Source organism: Perna viridis, chromosome 7 (assembly GCF_037379345.1).
Source record: "Perna viridis isolate PV_CMFRI_1.1 ecotype Kerala chromosome 7, ASM3737934v1, whole genome shotgun sequence".
Taxonomy (NCBI): Eukaryota; Metazoa; Mollusca; class Bivalvia; order Mytilida; family Mytilidae; genus Perna; species Perna viridis.
The window spans coordinates 21,909,252-21,935,547 of NC_142451.1; the positions used below are offsets into that span (position 1 = coordinate 21,909,252).

Sequence of the window (26,296 nt, forward strand, 5' to 3'; positions counted from 1 at the left end):
AAATGGAGTGTTTATTGGAGAATATACACCAAGGAGTTATATAACTGGGGACAGTCAATCTCAGTTACATATCAAATATTCAAAACATACTTAGGATACTTTCAGTCGAGTTGACGTAATTCATAGAGGGTTCATACCGGTGTATTATTCGATTAATTTTATATTTTTTTTATTTTTTTTTGGTTTTTTTTTTTGCATTTGTCTTTCTTTTTTTCCTTTTTTCTTTTCTTTCTTTCATTCTTTTTCTCCCCTTTTGTTCTTCTAGTGAGTGCGAGTGCTTCACATTAAATGTTTCTTTTTATCTTTTTTACTTTTTACTGATGATTGAATTTATAAAAAAAGTATTTGACTTCTCGTTTTAATTTAAAGAGTTCTTTCATCGCAATGTCGTGATATATCAAAGGTAACATAAAAGCGAATTTGAAAAGAAGATTGGAGATGCTGTTTACAAATTCGTTCACTTTTGAATAATTTAAAACGACTGATCTACTCCTATACGAAATGAAAGAATTTAGCGAAGAAATAAAATTCTTACATCAAAGTTAAAGCATTTGAAACAAGTGTATAATTCTTGTATGGAAGCCCTTTAATGCAAAAATGTGATAAACGAATCAGTGTTATCAAAAAGATGGTTAGTTCCCAGAGCCCAGTACTTAACAAGGAAGTCTGAAACCTGTTAGAGCCATTCTTTGAATGTCTGACCTTTAACCAACTGTAAATAATTGTCTATATTTACATCTTAGTAGAGTTTTATTGAAGTTAATTATGTTCACGCACCACCAGTGTGGTAGCAATCAGACATAAATTAAGTTTTCATGTTATTTTCCGATTTAAAATATAAAACCTCTTGAGCTTAAATGTGCGTGAAGTGTATACAAGTTGATCGTGTTTGAATAGCAAGGAGATAACACAAACATACGTCGTCCAATAAAAACCATTCAAAATAATGACTCGAAAAGGAACTTATAAGATAAATTGAGACTAATACCCAAGCAAACTAAAGGTATTAATCGGGTAAGTTTTCTACACTTTTTGGCATAGTTTATTTGATTAACTTATTTGCTTCAATTTATTTGTGTATTGTAATATGATTTTTTTTCAATTGTTTTAAGAATGTAGGAAATTTCATTTGAACATCAATATATTTGTTTCAAGTTTGCATTATCGAATTAAGATTTTATACTTCTCTTTGTGTGTTGAACATAAATAAATGATTGCGTATTTTACATACAATGCAAATTAATTCCTTTTTTATATTCCGATGTTATATAATATTTGAAATTTTACTTCGAATAATAATATTCCAAAATAAAAAAAATGCCATTTTGTGAAACAATGGATTAAACAACTATTTCTAAATTAGAAAATCTGATATGAGCGTAACATAAAGAGAATACACAGTACATTGCTATGAATCTGTCTACATGTATGATTCACATTAAGTAAGTGGGTATGGATACCACAGAGACATTCCTTCTTTTTATTTAATGAAATACCCTAATGTGAAAACATGCCTACAATATATTATACATGTCTACCCACTTGTGCACTTCGTAAAAATATGTCTTTTATTTTTTTTTTCATATATCTAGTTTTTTTCTACGTTAGAAATGAAATAAAATATGTGTATGAGTGCAAGGTGTAATGACAAAAATATAAATGTTATCAAAAACATTGTTTTATCCAATGATACCATAAACGTATACCGGATTTGAAATAAAGTAGTACATTGTTAAACTCTTGTATTGGGTTTTATCAGATTGTCAAAATTTCATAAGTTGTGTCATATTACTGAAAGTACGCCAATAGAGAGACAAGTCGCAGTTGAAGTAGATACTACGGACCACTTGGGGGATAAAATATTTTGGGGGGATTTAATACAGGACTTTTCAACTAAGACAAACTAAACTATGAGTGGACCTAGACAACACTTATATTGTATACATTGATGATAACATTTATCGAAGGTGTTCATTGAAAACATTTGATAAGATATAGTGCATAGCTAATATTAGAGACCTGTCATTCCTATATTAGAATAATAATTTAAGTTATTTTCAGTAGTGTAAATAAGTATCTGTCAGTACTATGATATATGTCACTCAGTTTTTTTTAATCAGCATATCATTCAGTTATATCTACAAAGAAAAAGATTATCGAAGTTCATTGTAAAAAAAAGTTCAAGTCATTATAAAACTAATAGGCATTGCAAATAAACTTATACTTGATGCTAAGACAAAATACATCTTAGAAACGATACATTTTATATCTTAAAATACCTTCGTAGCAGTGGTACTTTAGAAAAAATACGGACTCTTTATTTTTTTAATCGCTGAATAGTCCTAGAAACTTTAATTAAGAAATAAATCAAGGTAATTTCATTTTATCATTCTACTACGGCTGGCCATTTATGTCTCATTGTTTTACCCGGAGCGATAACGACATAAATAGCCCGTGGTAAAACAGTGGTAAGATGGAGTTTCCGAGATTAATTTCCATTCAAATATGACTAGCTCTGTTACACTTTTTAAATAAACGCAGCTGATGTGTTGCACAAAATATTGGTCATGTGTTTATCATTTTTTCCGACGCAGTCGGTATAGTTTCGCTTTTTACCCTTTGACCTTAAAGACGCTCTTCCATAGAAACGCAAGTCACCTGATCACGATTCTGTTTCCCGATCGGCCAGATACCGATAACTTAGTAGCGTTCGAAAAAACTTTCGAAAATTGACATCGCGTGCTATGTGTTATTTCCTGAATGAAATGTAGAAAAAGTAAAAAGAATAAATTTCATTGCGTCGGCTATCTATTTTTTAAAAATTGTACTTGTTTCCATGATGTAGTCTAAAGAGCTTTGAAGTACTAGAATATGACATTTAATCCCCCGTCTAAAATAATTTTAGATTATTCCACTTTCAGATACCAAAACATATTACACATTTCAATTCTATTTGCAGAAACCAAAGATACCATTTCATACTTTAGATAGTTATGGCAGATTTACCACGATGGGAGTATATTTTCATCATTGTATGTGCTGAAATCATTCTAGCTGTAATAGTTACTCTTGTTATTGTATGGCGATGCCGACTTGGGAAAGGAAACAGGTAGTCGAATCTTAATATTATATCTTAATATCTGTAAAAACAGGGAGGGTAGTAATTGTTTTGCATCATGATATCATAACAACGCCTTCATATTTAGTTTTGTATGGTTTTCTAAATATATTCATTAGCCTGGAAATTTTAGCAAACTTTCATGAAGACAATTGAATATATACTGCAACCGTTGGTAAAAATATCTCTGAATATAACCATATGTGACCTTGGTAGGCGTAACTTAATTTTTCTGATCAGCATATTGTGACATCAAAATTAAAATACAGTTAGCCAATAATACATTTATATATCTATTTACAAGCTTGCTCATCATTTCTAATGCATTTCTTGATGGAAATTTAAAACCATGTATAGTTGGGTATATTGTAACGTTGTTTTCTAATATTCAATCACCATTATCAATGAAAGTATCTTTGTAAGTAATAAAATCATGATTATATAACACTAGCCACAACCTACTTTTAAAATTCCAGAAAAGATGACAAAGAGCCATTACAAACCACAGAAGTTGAGGAAATAACAGACAATGACAATGATTTTGTGAAAGATGAACCGGTAGTTGTTGGATACGCTCCAATGCGACATGAATATAAAACAAAAGACGATGATCCTTTTGTGTGCGAGTCGAAAGAGAAAGAACTATCACCAGGTCCCGTTGTATGCGCTAACGCCGCGTATGAGAAGATCGACAGACAAGACAATGAAGCAGTTCGGTTAGATTCGAATCCAACGGACACAGACGAAACCCCAACTGATATATCTGAAAGTGCTGAGCGTGACAAAATGACAGATAACCCCGAAAGTCCAACTGAAAACGATTCAAATAGTGAAAATACTGAAGAAGTGCAAAAAACACCAACATCTGTAAATGCTGCAACAGCGATTTATACCACTAACCAACTTTTCACGACACCCCATGGCCAACAGGTGCTGTCATCGAGAGAGAATTCTAGACTTACACCTGTAGAGTTCGAGATGACAGACATGGATTCACAATCAAGACCGGGTTCTGCAGTACAACGTTCTAACCGTTCTTCCCCAATAACCGTTAAAAGTGTCACGCCGTCGCCTGCAGCAGTTGCTCCAGTTGCAGTAATGGCTACACCAAACAATGAGCGACCATCAACACAGCATGTTCAAGAGACGCCTATACCTTCCTATGAAGAAAGTCAACAATTTACATCCGAGTCACAATTCAGACAGTTCCAGAGAGAAATGTTCATGCTAGTACGATCTCCACCCCCAACTTACCAATCGGCGTTGGATGGTCAGTAACTAAATCGAATCATTCCACAACAGACAGATATATGATTGGAAGAGGTGTTTACTTTAATGTGAATGTGCTATAAAATCTAAATTTTTGTTGTTGTCGTTATTGTTTACTGGTGTTGTTAGGTTTCACAAACGAAGTTGGACCAATAATGTTTACTCTGTTTCTTTTTTATTCTAACCTCCTAAGAATCACCAAAATCATAGAAAGTTGGTTTAAAAATAGGTCCCTATATGATCTATTGATTGATCAGTCTGAGATTTAAAGATATGAACGTCATTTCAAGATTATCAGTCAAAAAGCAATTAAAGTTAACAAAAAATCATTGGGGCTTTCTGATTTTAAATGCTCCAGTGATAAAGTGGGAGCTTTGGAATATCTGTAACGCTTAGAATAACATATAATTATGTACATATTTGTATACAGGCCAATGATGTTTAAACGGAGGTCTTCTTCCGTCCATGTTGACTACAATAAAAAAAAAATGTATAAATTGTCATGTATATAGTTTTGTTGTTTTTTGCTTTGAAGCCGTGTCATTTCATTTCTGTTTTTGTTTGTTTTTTGTTTGTTTTTTTTTTGTGTTTTTTTTATGTCTTAATGTTCATTTTTTTAATGTTGTTTACATTAGTTAATTATGAATTTCAACTGCTAGTACATGAGGGAAAAAAAGACTACAGGTCTTAATTGCAACCTCTTCGAGTTAGTGAAGGTAGCTATTATTGTAAATAATGATTTTGATATTCCAGTCAATCAATTCTACGGCATAATATGTACTTATTACATGTCTTGTCTTGTTGTTCCTACTTGTCCACATGAAAACGTTGTTGACAGGGATGATTAATTGCATTCGTACTTATTTATTCACGTTTGAATTGAATTTATCTTACACTTGTTAATTTATTTCTGTTTGATACTTTTATAATTAAAATTTGTTTATCAGACTGAAGAGATGAATAAAATCATCGTATAAACTACTATTGTCATTGTTTTGTGTAGTATGACATACATTAAAAGGAACGTACACCATTTTAAAGTGATCTATTGAACAAAACAAAATATATGAAATCGTCACATTCCCCGGTCACCACTAACATATTTTTCAAGAACCACATGTTTATTTTTCCATATTTCCTTTTCTTAAATTCCACATGGTGGGTAACGAATCCAAATAAAAGAAAACATAACAGACAAGAATTCGAGACGTCATGAGTTAGTCACGTGAAGACAAACGATCTTGTTTTGACAAACTTTCATTCAGTGTGCACAAATTAGTTGTCTAGTTTTACTTAATAATACATATTTGCGCAACAACTTTACGAAAAAGCATACACAAGACAGAGCTGAAAACTATTTTGATAATGCATGAATAAATAAGGGCACTCTTCAGTATCTAAAAAGATTTCGAATGTTTGAATTCCCGCTATTCGGTAGTGCAAATTGACATCCGGTTAAGTCAAATATAATTTAAAGGGATATTTACATTTAAATAATATACCCTATATGAACCTCGTGATAAAACATTCTAATAATCGTTGCTAAACACAAGTAGCTATAAAATCAGTACTCAACATTACAATTTACAGCTGCCATATAGTTGTAAAATCCCAGTCATAACGCGATGACACATTTCCGTATTTATGAAAAAAAATGTGTATTAAAAGACTAGAAAATGGAACTGATCTAATGAAATAGGAAAAGGTATTTCATAAAACAATGGCTGCCATTGAAATGTAAGTACTGGAATTCAAATATATATATATATAAAAACAACAATTATAATTGACCACAACTTTATTTTCTAGCGAAATTATTGACGAACAAGTGCTTCAAATCGAAATCGGTTCAACAAACGCAAACTTCACAGTAAAAAGGAAGTGTTAAGAAAACGGTGGCATAAGAATAACATTAATTAGGCGTTGGGGAATAAAGATGGGGAATATAAGTAATTAGGATAATTAGTAGAAACGCGCCCTCTGCTTTGCTAAATATTGCTAAAAAAAAACTTTGTCATTTCACCGGCTTCGTTTAAAACTTTCAATGGTCTTAAAATTGGCATCAGCTGCTTCAACATGGATTTTTACCTCATGTTCACATTTCATTTATAGTTTTTTTTTTCGATACTGCCATCTGAATTGAAAATTGTGAACTGCCAAAAAGTAGACACTGGAAGGACATTAATTGTTTTTCAAGTTACATCAATACACAATATTTTTATTCAGATTTTAACAGTGGAATGAACATATGCCTATTTTGAATGCATAAAAATGCATTTATCAGTAAGCAAGCTGACCAAATTTTGCAAAACACACAAATACAAAAACGCACCGATCTGGTATAAATGTTTGTAATTTCGATATGCTGTACACTGGTTTCAAGGGGAACCCCTCATCAGCGTTATCTGAACCAAACACATAGGAAGACATATAAATAGTCTACAAGAAGAAAACGAAAAAGGAAATCAAATAATACACCAATAAGAAGTTCTACCATGTACAATACAAAGAATTTGGCCTCAGTGATTGAACAGTTTTGAATTTCTGATACTGCGAATTTCAGTACAATTTATAATATAATTTCAAGTCAGACAAGTCTCGCCACTGAATAGATAAATATCCACAGGACCACTGGTCCACCTATCTGTTGAAATTCGACCTACAATGCAATATTAACATTAGTTTGCAAATCAAATTTACAAATTAAAGATAATTCAGACATGGATATACTACGGCTCTACTCAAATATTAGTAATTTGTTAGTAACACCTTTTGACAGTAGTAGATAATTAATCAGTGTTTAATATAAACATATTATACGTTATTCGTATTGTGTCTGTTTCTTTGGTATATTTTTTGTCCATGGATAATTAATATGTTAATCCTCGTTCTAATCATGGTATCCTTATAAAGTATATTTTCGTCTTTTATCAATAATTGCTCATTTACTTTTGTTTTGTATGTATTATTTTATGTTCTTTGTTGTGTTTTCCATGTCTGGTCTTTGTCCTTGGTTTGCATTCTTTTGATTTCCGCAATAATCTTGGTTCCCTTGATTACCCTTTCTCTTCATTTGTTTTGGAGTTTTTACAGCTTGTTTTATGGTATGGGTTTTTCCCATCATTGAAGACCGTATCCATGGTGACCTGTAGAAGTTTAATTGTTTGTTGCTTGGTATTTAGTGTATGACTGTTTCAATGGCAATCACACCACATCTCCGATTTTTTTATACTCCTTGTTTTACCTGAACAATCACAAGAAGCCAATCTTAAAAACAAAATTATGGTAACAATATCTGAAAGGTGATTAAATATCCTCTTTGTTTCCTTGTATAATAATGAAAAATTATGTTTCAATTCTATATTTTCCAGATTTTACAGATTTTTTTTGGTATTAATGAACGTAGGTCCAACATTACAACAAGCAGTGTTTGGTAAGTTGTACAAGGTTCCGACAAAACATCACGAAACCTGTAATGACTCTTATTAATTATTGAGTGTTTATCATGAGTATATTTTTAAGGAAAAAATATTTAAATTATTACATTTTTTTTACAAATATGAGGAATCACGATTTAATGGCATGAATGCAAAAAAAGAATAATGAAAACAACGACAACATCCAAAGAAACAAAAAAATAATCAAACGAAAATTTCACTACGGCAATCAGCAATTACTCAAAACAATCGAAATTTGGGTGGGGGGGCGAGAAAGGTGGTACTGGGTTGCTTCGTACCAAAAAAAAAATTATCATGGTACAGTAATTTCCATCATATCATAGTGACATGTATTAGTATTTAAGTACAGAGGAAATTAAATTTGTGTACAACAGCAAATTTAAGACTGTATATATACACATTTAATGCCTGCAATGTCAAAGACGGGTATGAGGTAGACTAAACCAGAATTTAAAAAATAGTTGATATTATTATTACACACAACTGCATGAGTCTCAGAATTAAAGCACGACTGAGATATGTCATATTAATCAGGGCCGGATCTAGGAATGCAAGTAACAGTGGTGTTAATGGAATTAAAGATACAGCAAAGCAAAGCAGGAATGTGAACAAAATTATAATTTCCGTATTTCTGAATGGGTTGTACGCCCAGTGCCCGATTTAATAAAAAAATCTCAAATTGAGATTTTACGCACATCCTGCTTCAACTTAAACTTCGAACTATCAAATCACTTAAAATTAAAGATAGGGAGGAGAATAAAACCAGCACGCTTTTCATGAATCAGCGAATGTTAGCTCACTGATCGTTAATTCATTTGTAACAACAACGCGTCAACGAACAAATGTTGCTTAATTTTAACATTACATCAATCACCATGTTTACTGAACGTGATTTCAGACTGTCCTCTGCCATGGATACCATTTGGAGGAAGTTGTTATCATTTTGTATTTTACCCAACAAAACAGTATCCCGAAGCCAAGATGTCATGTATGGTAGGTATTAAAGATTAGAGATCAAATGCAAATGTTACCACTTTATATGTGCGTGCAAGGATAACAAGTGGGTAATTAAAAACGAAAAGTTTCAACATATGCTAAGGACATCAAGCTTTTTCGTTATTTTAATGTTGGAGTTGTGTTTTTGACGAACATTACTTTCTTCAATTAGACCTTAGGCTTTGCTTTGCTTATGGGAAACTCAAATAGCAACTGTTTTATGATGCTGTTTTTGGTTTTGTTTCGTCCAACGGGACCTTTTGAGACTTATTCGAAAACACTCGCTCTGCACCTGCCTGCGCAGGATCGTGAAGTGTAAAAGTTTTAACAACCGCTTTCCAATTATGTACGTCATTTCCGACAGAACGATTTTGAGCCATGCAAGCTTCAAAGACCCTACATATATCGGACGTCGACAAAGCTCATTCTTTAATAAACCTCAAAAATACTTCTGTTTTTGATTGTTAATATTATTTGTAAAATAAACTTGATACAGAAATAACTTTATTTATTCTATTTCCGATCTGCAGATGGATGGGGCAGCCCTAGCCAGTATAAATACTTTAGCTGAACATAGTTTCGTCAGTCAATGGTTGATGTCAAATGACCCGGCCATGTAAATATTTAATGTCATTAAAGGACCATCATTAGTTCGAAAAACAAGATATAGCTCTCGTCAATTTAACTATTTCAGTTAACAAAACCGCTCACAATTGTCATGAACTTTTCGTCAAAGTGACTGAAATGTGTATACTTACACTTAATTGAGTTTTGGGGAAACAATTTAAAGTCTCTAAAGTATATTTCATCAGCTAGTGTGTGATAATTGTACAAGATAAGAAAATGGACGCATGAAATGCTCTTAAATTGATTTCTGTATTTATTGCATTTGTATGCTTGTATTTATGCATTGTATCTTTTTTTTACTCTATGTTTCTGCGTCTGTTTCTTGGTTTTATACTGCTCCCCTGAATGTACGAGTAACTATGTTTTATGTCATACGTTGTCATTTACGCAGTAAATCTTCCTCGTCTCTCATTCTGCAGATTGAAAAAGCGTATACATAAAATATTATCATCATTTTATGCAGAGATGGTTCGATATTCCAACGTATAACAAGTTTCAAATTATAAAATTTAGGATTACGTGAAACTTTCCATTACAATTCATCAAAAGTGTGTTTTAATCCCCTATGCGTATTTATGTTTGCAGAAATACTTGGTATACAAGTGGAATCATAAACGAAGAAAACTTGAAGATGAGATGGGAAGGGGATGGCACAGACATTCACCCTGGCTTCAATCTCTGGCTTAATAATGATCATAGAGATAAGTCTGGTGATCATATTGTATACACGTACGGAGGTAAGGGACGTTTTTTAAAAGAATGTTAAGGGTAATGTCAATAAATGGATAAGTCCAGGTAAGAGGCATATATTGTATTCCTTATGTGGTAGCGACTGGTTGCATTACTAAACACTAAGAAAAACACGGGTCAGCAAGGAATTACAGCTACAAAAATCTGGGATTAAAAAAAATTCCCTTCCTAAACACTTAAAGGCAAAAGAATAGGCCTGCAGCAGCGCTAAGCTTGTCGTAAAAGGCGACTAAATAGTGCTCAGAACCCTAGCCGGGGTACCCTGGTGTGTTACATGATGGGGTTGTTGCTGCTCGGGCGTTAAACCCCAACAAACAAACAAACAAACAAACTAAACACTTAAATGAGAAATGGTGATCCCACACGGCCATAACTGAACGATTTCCTGCAATGAAATACAATCACTTGTACGACCTAAGGTAAGGACTAAATACCTTTTCTCTATCCAATATAAAACACTTAAATTATGGATGACACAAAAATCAAGAACTGAACAAATGATGAATTAATGCATAGTGACACTCAACGGCAAGCCAGCAAATGGCTGTTCTAAAATAACATTGTAAAGTTTTGACCTCCTAATCAGTTGCAAATTGCCATTGTTATTTTAGAGTATATACATGTATGATACGTGTTGTGATCTTACCTGCAATCAGATACATGTAACACTTGATTCCTTTATGTATACTTTCAGTATATGAGTATCTGTGGAGTAGAGAATATGCAATGCTTTCTCTGCCATATATTTGTGAGATAAGCCAGTACGAGGCATACAAAATAGTCAAAGAGGATCGAGATTTTGGTAAGCTTGTTTTTTTTTTTTAAATTGGCGGCAAAATCATCGCCAAGACAATGCATAAAAAACTATCGTGTTCTTACAATTAACAAAACAAAGACATGAAAAAAGAAGTAAAATACGTCTTGTTATTTACATTAAAAATGTATATGTGGTTTTGATCAGCAGTTGTGAAAAATTCGTGGTACAAGACAGATGGCAGAAAATGTCATTTAGACTATTTAGCAAAAGAAACACATAACTAGAAGTTAACTTGAGAGTACTACAGAAATGGTATTCTACTTTTCAGATTTCGGTTCGAACTACTCAGACCCAGTTTTAGCTCCAAGAGGACCGAAGTTCGTAATTCATCAACATAGTATAGTAGTTGTCCGCTCCTCGACATCACTTAGTGCCATCATAGAGTACGTTGCCACCGGGAAACCACAGCCTATATACACCATCATACATCGTGACTATGATGGGAACATCACCGACATGTCAAATAACCAGGACAATCGTCATACAGTCACCAGTGGGAAACTTACCATTCACAGTCCACAGGAAGCTGAAGATTCGGGCATTTATTATTGTATGGTACAGAATGAGTTTGGGACTGTTGTGTCTAATCCGATGACACTTTCTTTTGGATGTAAGCAAATGTTATTAGAATTATCAACAAAGAAGGTAGCAAACTAATGTCAATAAATATTGCTAAATACAACAGTTTAATCATGAAATATTTAACGGGCCTCTCAGCCATTATACAGCGTATGATCAAATGTATATGTATTGAGATATGCCAAAAATTATTCAAAAGTAGAAAAAGAGAAAAGGCATAAAACTCGTCATATCAAAGTCACACAAAGATTAAGTAAAATCATTTTGTCATTTTTTTCATGGTATTTTAGATGCTGGAATAATGGGGTTCGGTAGAACTGTATCTCAGAGAAAATGTGAAAATCATCTTACAAAGCTGCATTCTAAATATAATCATTCTGTACATTTAAGATAAGCAAACAGACTGAGATGGCATTTACACCATTCTCAATTCCTTTCTACCAGGTAATATCATGATGTTATATTTTTCCTGAATGTTATGTCTTCTTTTCTCATCTCTTTAGATTTAGCCGAATTCAGTAATGTTGATCCAGAGCCAGTTACTGCCAACAATGACGACTGGGCTGCTATAGAATGTGTGCCACCGAATCATAGACCAGGTATAACCAATATATATCTTACCCCGTTGTTAGTATTTGAAAGAGATTGAAAAAAGATAGTTAATATGTTCGTTTAATATAGAAGTTCGGCTAAGAAATAAAAACGTTTTTGCTGTTCATGTATTGCTTAAACTGAGCTACCAAAATATAAAGTATAAAATGTTTAAATTCGTTCAAGTTAGCACGATAAATTGTAGATTATGTGAAAGAAATACTGTGTCGACAACTTAATACAGTCAAATACATTGTATCTATACAGGTGAATATGCCAATAAGTGACCCTTTTTCAAATAAGTTCCTTAAAATTGTAGATTTAAAGAAGTATATATTAAATGAAACTTTCGCTGGTGTCGCGTATATCAAGTTCATTGTTTTGCGTGAACTAAATGCGTGTGGTTCTTCCTCGAATGTTTAAGTTCCTTTACTCTGAATTATAATTTTCCGACAACTGCATTCTCTATGGATCAAGCTTTCGTAGTATTTAAAGAGCTACGTCAAACGTGTTATGATATTTGTCTATTTAAATGACTAATGCAGTATTTATATATACATTGTTTTGGTTTGTTTTATAATTTTTAACTCACAGCTGTTACGTATCAATGGTATAAGGGAAACGACCATTTCATTCGTCCTGATCTTCACCCATATATGTTCATATCTCGGAATGGGAGGCTTTACTTTTCCATCGTATCTCTGAATGATGCCGGAAACTATCGATGTATAGTCAAACTGGCTGCTTACAATGGAGCGGCAATAGGAACAAACCAACCACCTAGCAGAATAAGCCTTCCCATACCTCTTATAGTCAAAAATGCTGGTAAGTTATACTAGTCCATATGCATGTTTTAGATAGGTAATTGAAAAGTAGGTAAGCCATGTACTGAAGATCTTTTAACACAATAACATCTAAGGATTTTATTATTATAACTAATAGAATCAATAAATAAAACGTAATAACAAAATTTCCGAACTTAAAAATTTTAACCGATAGTCAAAAAGGAACGTCCGTTAACAAATGACAATATCAAGGCAAAATAAAACGGAAAGTTGGAAACGTACACAAGTGTCCCGACAAGGTACTGGCATATCCAATTGAAATGTTGGGTTAAACCGTTTCATAGCGCAGTAAACATCCCGCTTCATTAATAATTCAATGAACGATTAAAAGGAAATTGCAAGTAGGAGTGCCTCCTGAAATAGATGCACTAAAAGAGCACAGACTGATTTCAACAAAATGGCCGTACCATATCATCACGCAAAATCTTTATATGTTTTTTTTTTCATTGAAGCTGCATCTGTATGGGGACCAAGAATTCAACATATGGAAATTTTTCCAGCTATTCCAAAACGTGGCAATACCGTCTACCTAGAGTGTCTGGCGATCGGAACGTAAGTATTCAAGCTAGTGCAGTGATTTCATTTCAAATTTCAATCTTTCTTCGACTCGTTGTAATCATTACAAATCTAATGAGAAACTTCTAACAGTATTAACCCAACCAACGAAAAGCGCCATACAACCTCTTTTCTGAGAGGAATTCGATAGTATCTTACATCATGTTTTTCACATTTCACCCAACTATAACTGCTTCGTGCAAATAGTCAATACATTATCTGTACTACATTCTGTTCAATATTTGATTTTTTTTCATATTCCTTTTCTTGACATTTTGTTTGCGTAGTGGATTACTATCAATAAAGAAAGTGATTTCACAGTAAATACCGAATTTAAAATCAATCTTGAATCAATGCCAAATAAGAAAGCCGCTGTTCCTCTTCGCCTAGCACTTTGACAACAATCTGCTAAGCATAGTCTGTGTTTTTTTCTTGAAACCTGTACAATGTCCTGAATCTTTGTACATGATTAAGATGAAAATGTGTTGCTTAATATTAGACAGTCATTTAAAACTAACCTGGCGTTTGAATAGATGAGAGAGAGAGAGAGAGTATTCAAGGGAACCAAGGTAATAACAAAATATACTCCAAGAACACAGACTAGACGAAACAAAGAACATGAAATAACCAAAATAACACATACGAAGAAACAAAAGAAAATGAGCAACCCGGATCCCCTTTGAGCATGGACCAGGTACACTGGCAGGTTGGTATTAGAATATGTTTATCTACATTTTCCGGCACAGTATGTCACTGAGTTACTACTGGAGAAGAGAGGGTCTACCGATGCCTCCGGGAGCTTACATGGTGGATCATAGCAGAGTTCTAGTTATACCAGACTCCAAAGTTGAGGACAGTGGAAATTACACGTGTGTTGTATCCAGACTTAATGCGCAGAGCGTTTCCAAACTACTATATCTCTCTATACAAGGTAATTTGTCACTTGCGTAACAATTTGTTAGGTTCGCTTCTTTTTCGAACATTGTTCATAATAATGATAATAAAAAAAAAGAAATAGTATGAGAAATGAATCAATGCAGTCGTTAAATCTCAAGACTTCTTAGTTGACTTGGAGTCATCTCCTCAAAATAAAAAAAAAAGAAATTTAAAACACATAAATGCACACGTCAATAATAAAACAAACAAAAATCTACTGTATGAGAAACCTACAAGAAAACAATGAATAAGAATAGTAAGAGCAGCATCGTTTTAACCTGCTCTCTTAACTTCTTTGAATAAATTTAAATGGAGATGTTTATTATGAATAGGAACAAATCTTATTTGTATTGCAGCCGATCCCTTTTTCTTGTTCAAATTGAAAGATCAGCACATCGATATAGGAAGTCAGTTGACGTGGCATTGTGCTGCACGGGGTATACCAACTCCTTCATACAGTTGGTTGAAAAACGGAGTCCAGCTGAACACCACCGAAGGAGATATCACAGTGACTAGCAATGTACTAGTAATCCACAATGCCGATCCTGTCCGTCATAATGGGATGTACCAATGTCGGGCGGAAAATAAACACGGCGTTGCTCACACCGAAGGGCAGTTGAGAGTGTTAGGTAATCCGCAGATTTTCGAGTACTATCAATTTTTTTTCATTTCTTAAAATTTAATACACACTCTCTGTGTGATGTCATATCATCGTACAATTCCTGTATTTTTTAATCTCATTTTCAAAAATACTTATAGCAGTGTCAAAGACTTCCAACTTTACATAATAAACATAAACAGATGACAACTATTTCAGTACAGAAACGACTCAATCACATAAAAAACTTAAAAGATATGTGCTATGTGGATTTTTTTTATCATGTAGGATTTTCGCCAACTTTTGCCAAGAGGCCAGTGGAGGAGGTTGTCTACGGTGCAATAGGAGGGAACGCCTCATTTACATGTCATCCCGATGCCGCCCCCTACCCAACGATAAAATGGTTGAAAAATGGCGTCGAAATGAACTTAGTAGCTGGAGACACGAACTCCAGAATAATCCTGCTGGCAAATGGAAATCTTTTAATAACCAATATCAACAATAATGACGCGGGTTATTATACATGCGCAGTGGAGAACGTGTTTGGTACTGCTTCAAGTTCTGGACAATTGACTATAACTGGTGGGCAATACTTTATGTTATAATTAATTATGGTCATATCCAATACGCTTTCTTGAAATCGTTCATCGAACCAAATAACATATACAGGCGAGGATACGGTAGAGCCAAATTAACCAGCTAGTGCGACAAGCTCGTTTTGTTTTCTATCACTATTGACTATAGGAAGAAATTGGAGGTATTTTATTACAAAACCAATAAGGAGCTAGACGCACACTAACGTAAAACATTTGTTCAGAATATACATTTTTTTTATAATAGTTGTCCTAATATAAAAGACCCATTAAAACTTTAACAAGCATCGGACCTCAGATAATTGCGTTGTGTCGTTTTTTTTTCAGGTGACGTTGTAATAAATCACCCACCGTTTCCCGTAACAGTGCATCTCAATGAAACAGCTTTTATCCGTTGCCAGGCAACCGCAAGTCCAGGTATGGACTTGGTTTATAGATGGAATTTCAATGGACACCCACTTAAACTAGAAAACGATGTGCATTTCACAACGGTATGTTTTCTATAACCTCATACAGATAGTCTAGTTTTAAATGATAATAACTATTACTATAAGCTATAAAGATAAAAAAAAAAAACTAACATAAATATTATATTTGTAACTATAACACCATTTTAATCAGGTTGCATGCATCGAAAGTAACACCCCTAGTTTTAGCTGTTGTTCACGTTTGATAATTTCTGGATGAAAGAAATTTTGTTTTCAGGGGAGTTCTCAACTTATAACTGGGTTGTTTTTGAGAATGGCTCAACACAAACACGATGGGCATTATGAATGTATAGCAAAAACTCCTGTGGACTCAGCAAGCGCAGGGAGCACAGTTTCTGTAATAGGTTAGGTATTTATTTGATGCTTTATTCTGCAGCCATAGTTGTAGGATCTAAATTTCATTATTTTGACAGTTTGACATCATTTCCTGGACTTAGTGTATTATACACCTTTGATACGACGATAATGTTTCTATTAAAATAAGTTTCATTATAGTAAATTTTGATTGTCGTTGATTTCGTGATGATGTGACAGAGTTACTTTTTTACTGTTCAAGCGTTTTGTTTAACTCAGGGCAGATTAGATATTGATGGTTTCGTTGTCCAGAAATAGGACGGTGGATTTGAATAGTCAAGTGATGAATGCTGACATTCTATGTGACAAGATATAATTTCAGGCCCACCAGGACCAATAGCTTATGTTTATGTAGAGACAGGAACAATGACGGCTACAACAGCAAGATTAGCATGGGTCCTTGGAGATAGATACAACAACCCAATCCTTTATTACAAAATAGAACTAAGCACCGAACCTTATACAAATTGGACTGTCCATTCGCAAAGTATGTTAATCAAAAATGTCAATTGCAACAATCAAGATTATCCAGCAAGGAAACAAACAAATGCTTAATAGTACACCAGTCTGAATTTTCAGATAACAAGATCGACGTCCCACTGTTGTCTTAGTGATGGACTTATGTTGAATATTACTCTAAAATACTATTATTTTATAACAACATAAAAAAAGTATGCATTTCTCCTCAATTTTATCGAATTAACGTGTTTTCTTAAACTAAACCGTCTAGAGCAAGGGACAGAAAAAAAAAAGAAAAAAAAAAACAAGCGCTTAAAACCTTCTTAAATTTTCTCATGACTGAACTTGAACCAACGGAATTCGTCACTGCTGTACAAAAATATTTAATGAATTGTAAGGACGCTTGCCCTACCGGTGCACCTGGTCCATGCTCCCAGTTTTTAGTGGAGTCCGAGTTGCTCATTTACTTTTGTTACTTTGTATGTACGATTTTAGTTACTTTATGTTCTTTGTTGTGTATGTCTGTTTTCCATGTCTGGTCTTTATTCCTGGATTACATTCTTTTGATTACCGCTATAACATTGGTTCCCTTGATTACTCTTTGTAATATTCCTTTTTATTAAGATTTACCAGAAGGTGATGTAATGGTACCTCCTGATGACACGACTAAACGTATTTATCAGCTAAATGGTTTGAATCCAGGAACGCCACACAAGTTTAGAGTTTCTGCAGCTAACATATATGGTATCGGTGTACCAAGCCTGCCTTCTGGTATATCACTGTAAACTTTTATGCCATTTAGATTTTTCTATTATATATTGAATCACATTGTAAATTTACATGAACATGTCAAAATTGACAGCACCACTGGCGCTTAAACATCCAAGTTACTGCGGTACAAAAGGGCAAAAGTTATTATAAATTCAATCAAAATGTCTAAGCTTTCTCCTTAATATAAAAATGGACTAATTTTATTATCATGTTATAATGAGAAATTATAACTTCGTCATAACCAGATATTATGTCTTTATTTTACCCCCGCCAACTTTTGGGGATATATAGGAATCGTTCCGTCTGTCTGTCTGTTCCTCTAGCAATTAAATAGTTTTAAAATTTTGTTTATATTTGAAGTTTATTTAAAACCTAGACATATGACTTTATTGGTCTTTGGTTTTGGTCGTTCAGTAATTAAACGTCTTATGTCCAAGATAAGTTTGTTCTAGTTGTTTTTGTTGTTTTGGTGTTTACATATTGTTTTTTCTTGAAGTTCCTAATAGTACAAGGTAAATCCAAATGTATGTTATCTAATTAGTAATCAAAAACTTAATTTGATTAATTGTTTGTTCTTACTTAATTTCAACCTGACAGTAATTTATCAAACACTGATGGCACCCCCACCTAGAGCCCCAGATAATGTTGGTGGAGGGTCCGGAAAGGTGGCTGATCTGACGATAACCTGGGATCCCCTACCTGAAGGTGACCAAGGTGGTCCTGGTATAGGATATAAAGTATACTGGAGAATACGTGGGGCAGATAGGTGGCTGACGGTAGGTTTCCCTGGGGTGAATTTACTGAAAAGTACGTGTGGACTAGGTAGCTAAGGGTAGGTTTAATTTTCACTATTATAATGGACATCATTTAATATAGTGACGCATATTTGTTTACACCGATAATTGACATGTTATGGACGACTTTTACAACTTGTAGCAGGTACAAGAGGTTAATTAATGGGCGCTAAAGGGGTGGCAATAAAGAGTGCAATTTATAAAAGTACCGTAAATAGGAAAACACTACCAGTCCACCAAAAATACGCTAGTATTTAGAAAAAAACGTGCATCGGTATCAAAAAAGTAAAACTCACTGTAGTAAGGTCACCATTTGACCAAAAAATTACCATGAATATCTAATAATTGGACCTAGGATTTCAGTCATGGACCGAAGCAACCATGGTGGCAAACGAAAGAGACAGAAGGAGAGGACTTGTTAACGATCCGATTCTCCTCAAGGAGAGACGGAAATAAGAATCTAATAATTGAATTTATTGTATTATTTGCTTCTAGACAAATTTAACTGGAAACAAAGGGGAGTTTGTAACGCAAGTAGGCATTGACAACTTCTATCGCCAGTATGATGTTATGGTTCAACCTTACAATAACTTTGGAGACGGACCAAATTCTACAATAATCGTCATATATTCAGCAGAGGATTGTAAATACTTTTTGTCTTTATTTTTGATAGGCCACTTAAAAGGAAGCGTATACCAATGTGTTTAACACAGTCATGCTAAAACTCTTGTTATGTTGTTAAAATTCCTTTTATTATTTATTGGTATTAACATAACATTTTATATTCTAATTTCCCATACATGCATCAGTTGATATGTCTTTCAATACTTATACAGAATGGAACTTCTTACTGGAGTAAACATAGCAAAACCTTCGAAGACGGTTCGGAACATGAATAACTTAACAGTACTTAAAACAGTCATAAAAAAACGAAATGTACATGCAAAAGTTGCACATTTAATGTGAAAATGAAATCAAGGGCAACCATTGTTTAAAATTCACAACTCTAAGGACGAAACAAGGAATACAAAAAATCCAACAACAAACAACGAACAATAAACACGCAGAAAACTGATAGGAAATAACAGAAGTAAACCCGAGCGCAATCAAACCTTGGCACATGAGCCTGGTGTTTAGGTAGCCATTTCCAGTTATTCTGAAACACCAAAAAGTATCATGCATTGTACCACACAGGAATGAAAACTATCACGAATTGGACGTAATGTTTTCCGGAAGGAGATGTTCACATTCATGATGACCGCGGTGTGTCTGTTTCATCTGGTTAATAACATTTATAATGGGGACGTCAAATTACAACTTGATCATGTTAAAATGATTTATGATTTGCTATATGAATTTGCAGTACCAATCGTCACTGTGACGGGTGTAAGTTCATACCGATACAACTCTACAGCGATAATGGTTACATGGGCACCAGTCAATAACTCGCGAGAGGTCATGAAGGGAATCATCCAGGGATATCAAGTGAGTCTTGCGTGCAACATATATTTACATGTCATTCATTTGTTTGCAATGGAGTGATTGTGGTCTGTAAGAAATCAATTTCGCCTTGATACTAAACAAACTATAGCTAAGGGCGGATCCAGAAATTTTCAGAAGGTGTTTTCAGGCTATTTTTTGCATATTTTTTCCCCAATTTTGCAAGAAATTAACAAAATTTTCTCAACAATCCTGAATCCGCCGCGGATAGTTTACCGCACATGTAACGTCTCATTTTTCACTGTGTAGACATTAAACTCGTTGAAATAGTATAAGTAATCAGGATTTTAAAATTCCATTATCATTCTTACGTAAAAAGCATTATCTGGAAAAGAACTTTGTATGCATTTTCTAATAATATTCAGTCATTTATATCATTTTAAGATTCTTATTCTCATTCAGTGGTATAAGGACTTAGCCAAACAATGCTAATGACAAACTGATATAACTTCCAGGTCAACTATTGGGAACGTTATGATCCAGATCCTATTGTCAATGCTATTAGCTGGAGAACACTGGATCCACATGGTCTCATAATTGGACTGTTACCTAACACCTGGTACGCGTATGACGTACAAGTTTTCAATACAGCTGGGCTGAACTCTATGGGAGATACGTACTTCCAGAGAACAACTCTTAACGGTAATTATATACATAGCCGTGCATGCTATATATCAACATAGTAATGTACTATATAGCAAGTAATATTGTAGAGTAGCCTCACCCCATTAGACTTCTTATATGTATTATATACTTGGTGTGTCTGTATTTGTATATTGTTGCAGATCTCTATTGTCTTACTCGATACCATTAGAGGCTGTCCTATTCAATTACATCATGTGCTGATGTTCGCGCTCAGGAAGTATCACTCAGGTTAACGAAAGCTATATTTTATATAGCCGAGTGGTCTAGAGCGTTGGACTTAGTGCAGACGGTGATGTCAAAGAAGAGAAGGGGTTCGAATCCCGCTGAGGAAGCGACCAAATTTGCGATATATCGCTTATTTGCAACCCCGCATCGATTCTAGAGTGTAGTTTAGACGTGATTATATATATAATATATATATATATATATATATATAAATATATATCTGAAAAGTTCCCAACGATGTTAGAACTGTCAGATTTGCGATGCAAACTTTTGGTCGTTCCCTCCGCGGGACTCGAACTCGTACCGCTGTGACATCTATGGCAACACAGCCTACACACAGTCCAGCGCCCTAGACCACTCGGCCAGCCAGGCTATATAAAGATATAGCTTTCGCTGACCGGGTCATTCCTCCTCGTAGGATAATCTAGGGCTGTAACTTAGTGCACGATGTATAGTAGTACGGGACAGTTCATCTAGGTGTTCTTATGTAGGATAGAGGATCAAATTCTCTATTCGCTACACTGCTCCATCGGATACAGGGAAGATAACGTAAACTTATAGAAGGGTTTGAAAAAATTGATGAAAAAATATATGTATAGACCATGGGATGGGAGGGTCCATCCTGCATCCCACTTTTCATGATTTCCAAATACCTTAAAATCACCCTATTACGAATCAATTTACTAAAGAATAGTCTCTGATTTTCTTCAATTTAAGACTATATATATATACCCAAAACGGCAGGGCCAGAAGCCTTGAATAGTCAAACTTCTAAATAATCCTGATCGAAATATTACAAATGAAAAAAACTTAACACGTATATGGGTATCATGATATAGCCCAGTGGTTTAGCTTCCCATAAAGTTGCAGACACACTAACAGTTTAGCCCATATGCTAAAAAAATGCTTCCACTTGCAAGGATCTTCGCGGGTGTCTTCGAGTTATGATGAGTTGTTAACAGATACCTTGCGATTGACTATAGCCGCGAGATAGCAATTCAGTAACTTACTAAGGACTCTAAGAACAAATCCATGTATTAAAAAGACGGTGTTAAACTATTTTATTATATTGTTTTAAACCATTATATACCCGTCTGTCTAGCAAGACTTATTAAGTACCATTCTGTCTAAGAATCAGGCAATGGGTGGCACATCATATTTCTCAATTTGGTCTTTTTTGCCTAACATATATTCAATACATCTAAAAAAAAAACTGAAAAGCTATTTAAATTCATCCTGAAGCATCTTTGACATAGATGTTTTTGACTGCTTATACAAGGAAGAAGTGCGGGAAAATTTTCCCGCCATTTTTTCATAGTGCGTTTCAAAAAAAATGACCAAGGAGTTAAATACAGTGCAAAATATAAATCCTTGATTTCACCTATCAATATCTTTAAAGGCAAATATGAACACTTTGATGGTTATTTCTAGAGGTTATCGGGTATAAATACTTGATTAATACAATAAAATCTCTTCTTTTTCCCTTCACGTGCCACACCTTATACATATTTTGATTCTTAGACGGAGAAGTACTTAATTATGTAAAAAATAAAAAAAAACATATTTATATTGTAACACGTAATAATACCTCTAGGAGTAAGGTACGTGTTTATTTACTGAGATAAATTCATTGAGAAAAACGTGTAAATATTACTTACAATACCAACTTTTAAACAATTACATGTACTTTCAGCACCATTGCTCTACCCAACTGAGGTTACTGTGAATTCCCATGGATTTGATAGTGTATACGTGAATTGGAGAGGCATAATGACCGGGTCAAATGAAGAAACACTCATGGGTTACAAGGTACCGTACCTTCAAAATCACTGCTTAGTTATTCTAAAAAATCGAATGATCACGATTTCGTAGTTTGTTCCACACAGCAGACCAAAAAGATATATATTTTTTTTCCATTAAGCACGTGAAGTTTTCCGAATACGAAATAAGGCAGTTTCCCAATTACTTAACGAGGCAGATTTTCAAATAAAAATATTGATTTCGGTTGAAATAAAAATTTTGCGCTTGCGCCAAAAAAAAAATATTATTCCAGACCTGGACATCGGTATAAATCAGAAACCGGTACCTAATTATTTTAATAATGAATGAATGCACCACTGGGAATTTGTTTTGGAGAAGAAAAAGGTACATGTAATTATATATCGGTCTTTTTTATCACTTAAAGACTACTGTACATTGCAATTGAAATTATTTCATCATGAATAATGGTCAGGTCATTACTTTATATTTTGTTCATTGCTCCAATTGGGTCCCCTATATGAAAAGCAAATAACTTCTCCCTCAAATGTGATTTTGTGACTAACGGGAGCTGTTCTGATTTATTCCCGACTTGCCTACCAACATTTTGTCAACATTTATCTCCCTTTGGTGCAGGTGTCTATTCGGAGCACGCAAGGTTTTCCATCCGCTATCGACGATACTTTAGAAAATCTCGAAAGTCAAAAGGGAATTCTCGTTCTACTGACCCTGCCATAAATTTTCTTTACCCGGGATACAAATGAAAATCATCCTCATGTAACCTACCAACAAAATGAAACATACTGTAAATTTTAGAAACCCTGTTGTGTTTGCCTGCTGGGGATTCCATTTCCATTCGAGTTACCTCTTTTTTCTGCATCCGAATCCGAAAATCGATTAGAGAGACTTCGAAATTACACCTGCTCTTACGGGAGGTAACTCTACAAAAACAGGGAAAAATATGGCTGCATCCCGAGCTCCGCAAGTAGGGAATATGGTGAAAAAAGAAAACCTTGAGGACAATAAATGGCAGGTGATCAAATTCAATATCCTATCACTGTCTACATTACATTTTAAAAATGAGGAACTTTTAAATTTTAAAAAATGAAATTGAACAATGAGGTCGAGCAAAAAAGTTATAACTCAAAATAAAATCCCAGCCCCCTACATCCCCCATTTGAGAAGAAAAAGGTCTGTGATTAATTACTGAACAATAATGTTTTTCTTTTTTAATTTTGCAAAAGGAGGAAATAAATTACCCATTTAACTTGAATATCACGTACCTACAACACTGTAGACCCATAAAAATTTCTGATATATTCAGTATATATGTTTACTTAATCTTGACTCACAAAGATTTGGCTGGTCTACATTGGGGCAGGTATCAACTTGAAAATAAATAATTAATCAATCATTTAGCAAAAAAATTATAATTTTGCAATCTGAAATTTTTAACTACAATGTACACGATTCATTATGCACAAGTTTTGATTAAAAAATTCCTACAATCTATAGGCTGGCCTTGTTGAGTTAAGCATCAAATAGGCATACATTCCTATGTCTAGAATTAAGACTAGGAGAGGCCAAAAACACCCCTAAGTGTATCTTAAGCTTTCTTTTACTCTTTCCAGATAAAGTACTGGTTGAATGGTGATGATATAACACAAGCATGGGAAGAAACAACAGGAAGAGAAACACATGCTATTCTGTATGGCATAGCTAAAGGAGAACTGTACCAACTCAGATTACATGGGGTCAGTCGTGGAGGGGACGGAAATCCTGGCAACATAATCTACTTTACTTTAGGTTAAATTTTTTTTACACTTGGAATTAAGGGCTGATATTATTTAAAATCGGAGTATGTTCAGATAAATGGTGACACCAATAGAATGATTTTACAACTTAAAAATATTGAACATCTTGCATATCTAAAATACCAATCATTAACATGATACATGTATCCAGCATGAATTTGGATTCACTACAACCTACTGCAACATGTACCTGTATTAGAGAAGAAAACCTAACAATTTCATAAAAATATTAATAACCATATTTCTATGAACAACTTAAGTATTCGTATTGTTGGTAAATTTCAATCTATTATTCACAAATTATTTACTTTTTTTTTAGGTGGTCAAGTGACTATAGACCCATCACTATCAGAAATAAGAGCTGGAACCTCATGTTTGGCCTCTAGCTGTATTATGACAGTTGGCCTGTTGATTATTAGTACTATATTCAGATAGTTATAGACTCCATGTATGCTACTATATAGATCAAATACTGACTATCAGTGTGCAATGAACAAATATGACAACATCTACAGCACTTTACCTACTTTAAATTTAAAAACTTTGCATGCAGCATGCATTAATTATTGAAATTTTCTAATAAAATTTTCAATCTTTGTGATTAGTGAAAAAAAATATAGTGTTCCCCCCCAGCTTTTGAAAAGGGCAGGGTAATTCAGGTCAAACTGGCACTCCAGCATATTAATGGGCAAATTGAATGCATATCATGTATTTAAGGAAGACTGACAGAAAAGGGCAGGATGCCAAAGCCCTACAAAAACTGCTTGTAGAATATCTTTAATAATTTATTAAGCTAATTTTCAAATTTGCTACATAGCCACATTTTACACATAGGCTTACATGTAATAACTTAAACTGCAATATTTTCTAAAATTACAATATAGTTTTTAGAAAACTACATGTATGGTAAAACAATCATTTTATGACCAGAAACTCTCCATTCTTTAACAACCTAAATCAGTCAATATTATTCAGTATGTATGAGCCATTAAGATCCATTTGACTTCACTTGGTACATGTAGATCATTTTCTATTTCATTTTTTCTTTACTTGTGACCTATCATTCAAAATGACCCCAGTTGTGTATCAGCTTTGATTAAATGTGCAATTAAGTAACTATAAAACAAAATTTTGTTAAGTTTTGCCTTCATAAAATTATATGATACATATTTGTAACATATTAACATAGTATTGTTACACAAAATATACCAGTACTGCTTTGTAATTATACACACGTTTTTACTGAGGAAATTCATGTACAGCATTATATTATGGACCATACTAATACAATCATTCATAAAGTTTACATTATTTTGAGTATTTGTTATGATGTAGATATTCAGACATAAATTCATGGGTATTTAATCAAAGAATCAGTTATTTCTCTTAATACCGAAAGAATATAAAATGCTTTGACACAAAGTCATTATACACTACATGTATGAGATTCATCACAAATCTACATGTATTCAGAAAATAATACTAAAGAGATTCATACACTTAAATTCCATGACGACAAATGCTTTTCAAAATTATGATGAATTTTCCATGACACTAGAGATAGCGAAAACCATGAAAAGATTTTATAAGAGATTTCACAGATTTAAACGTCACAACATACATGTACCAATACATGCTGTTTAAAAAAACAACAGGGCATTAATGGAATATGAAGTGATACCCCAACTCAAAAACTACATTGTGAATTATGCTGAAAACTGAACATAACTAGCACTTTATGGTACTTAATAACTGC

General features: G+C 33.7%; 2 protein-coding genes across 2 annotated transcripts; both read left to right on the top strand.

Annotated features, from left to right (window-relative positions):
* Window positions 1–880: 880 nt before the first annotated feature.
* LOC148611789 (uncharacterized) lies at window positions 881–5,368 on the top strand. The gene is made up of 3 exons (XM_088592680.1): window positions 881–1,014; window positions 2,960–3,109; window positions 3,595–5,368. The coding sequence occupies exons 2-3, from the start codon at window positions 2,994–2,996 to the stop codon at window positions 4,394–4,396; spliced, it is 918 nt and encodes a 305-aa protein (XP_088448806.1). The 5' UTR covers window positions 881–1,014; window positions 2,960–2,993; the 3' UTR covers window positions 4,397–5,368.
* Window positions 5,369–5,972: 604 nt separating this feature from the next.
* Window positions 5,973–25,136, top strand: LOC148611790 (contactin-4-like). Its single transcript, XM_088592682.1, has 24 exons — window positions 5,973–6,124; window positions 7,759–7,820; window positions 8,744–8,838; window positions 9,372–9,457; window positions 10,054–10,205; window positions 10,913–11,020; window positions 11,304–11,645; window positions 12,118–12,213; window positions 12,800–13,030; window positions 13,503–13,602; window positions 14,352–14,536; window positions 14,898–15,170; window positions 15,428–15,721; window positions 16,060–16,223; window positions 16,438–16,564; window positions 16,897–17,061; window positions 17,658–17,804; window positions 18,402–18,580; window positions 19,094–19,241; window positions 19,962–20,083; window positions 20,554–20,740; window positions 22,662–22,777; window positions 24,358–24,532; window positions 24,860–25,136. The coding sequence occupies exons 1-24, from the start codon at window positions 6,108–6,110 to the stop codon at window positions 24,973–24,975; spliced, it is 3,687 nt and encodes a 1,228-aa protein (XP_088448808.1). The 5' UTR covers window positions 5,973–6,107; the 3' UTR covers window positions 24,976–25,136.
* Window positions 25,137–26,296: the final 1,160 nt, after the last annotated feature.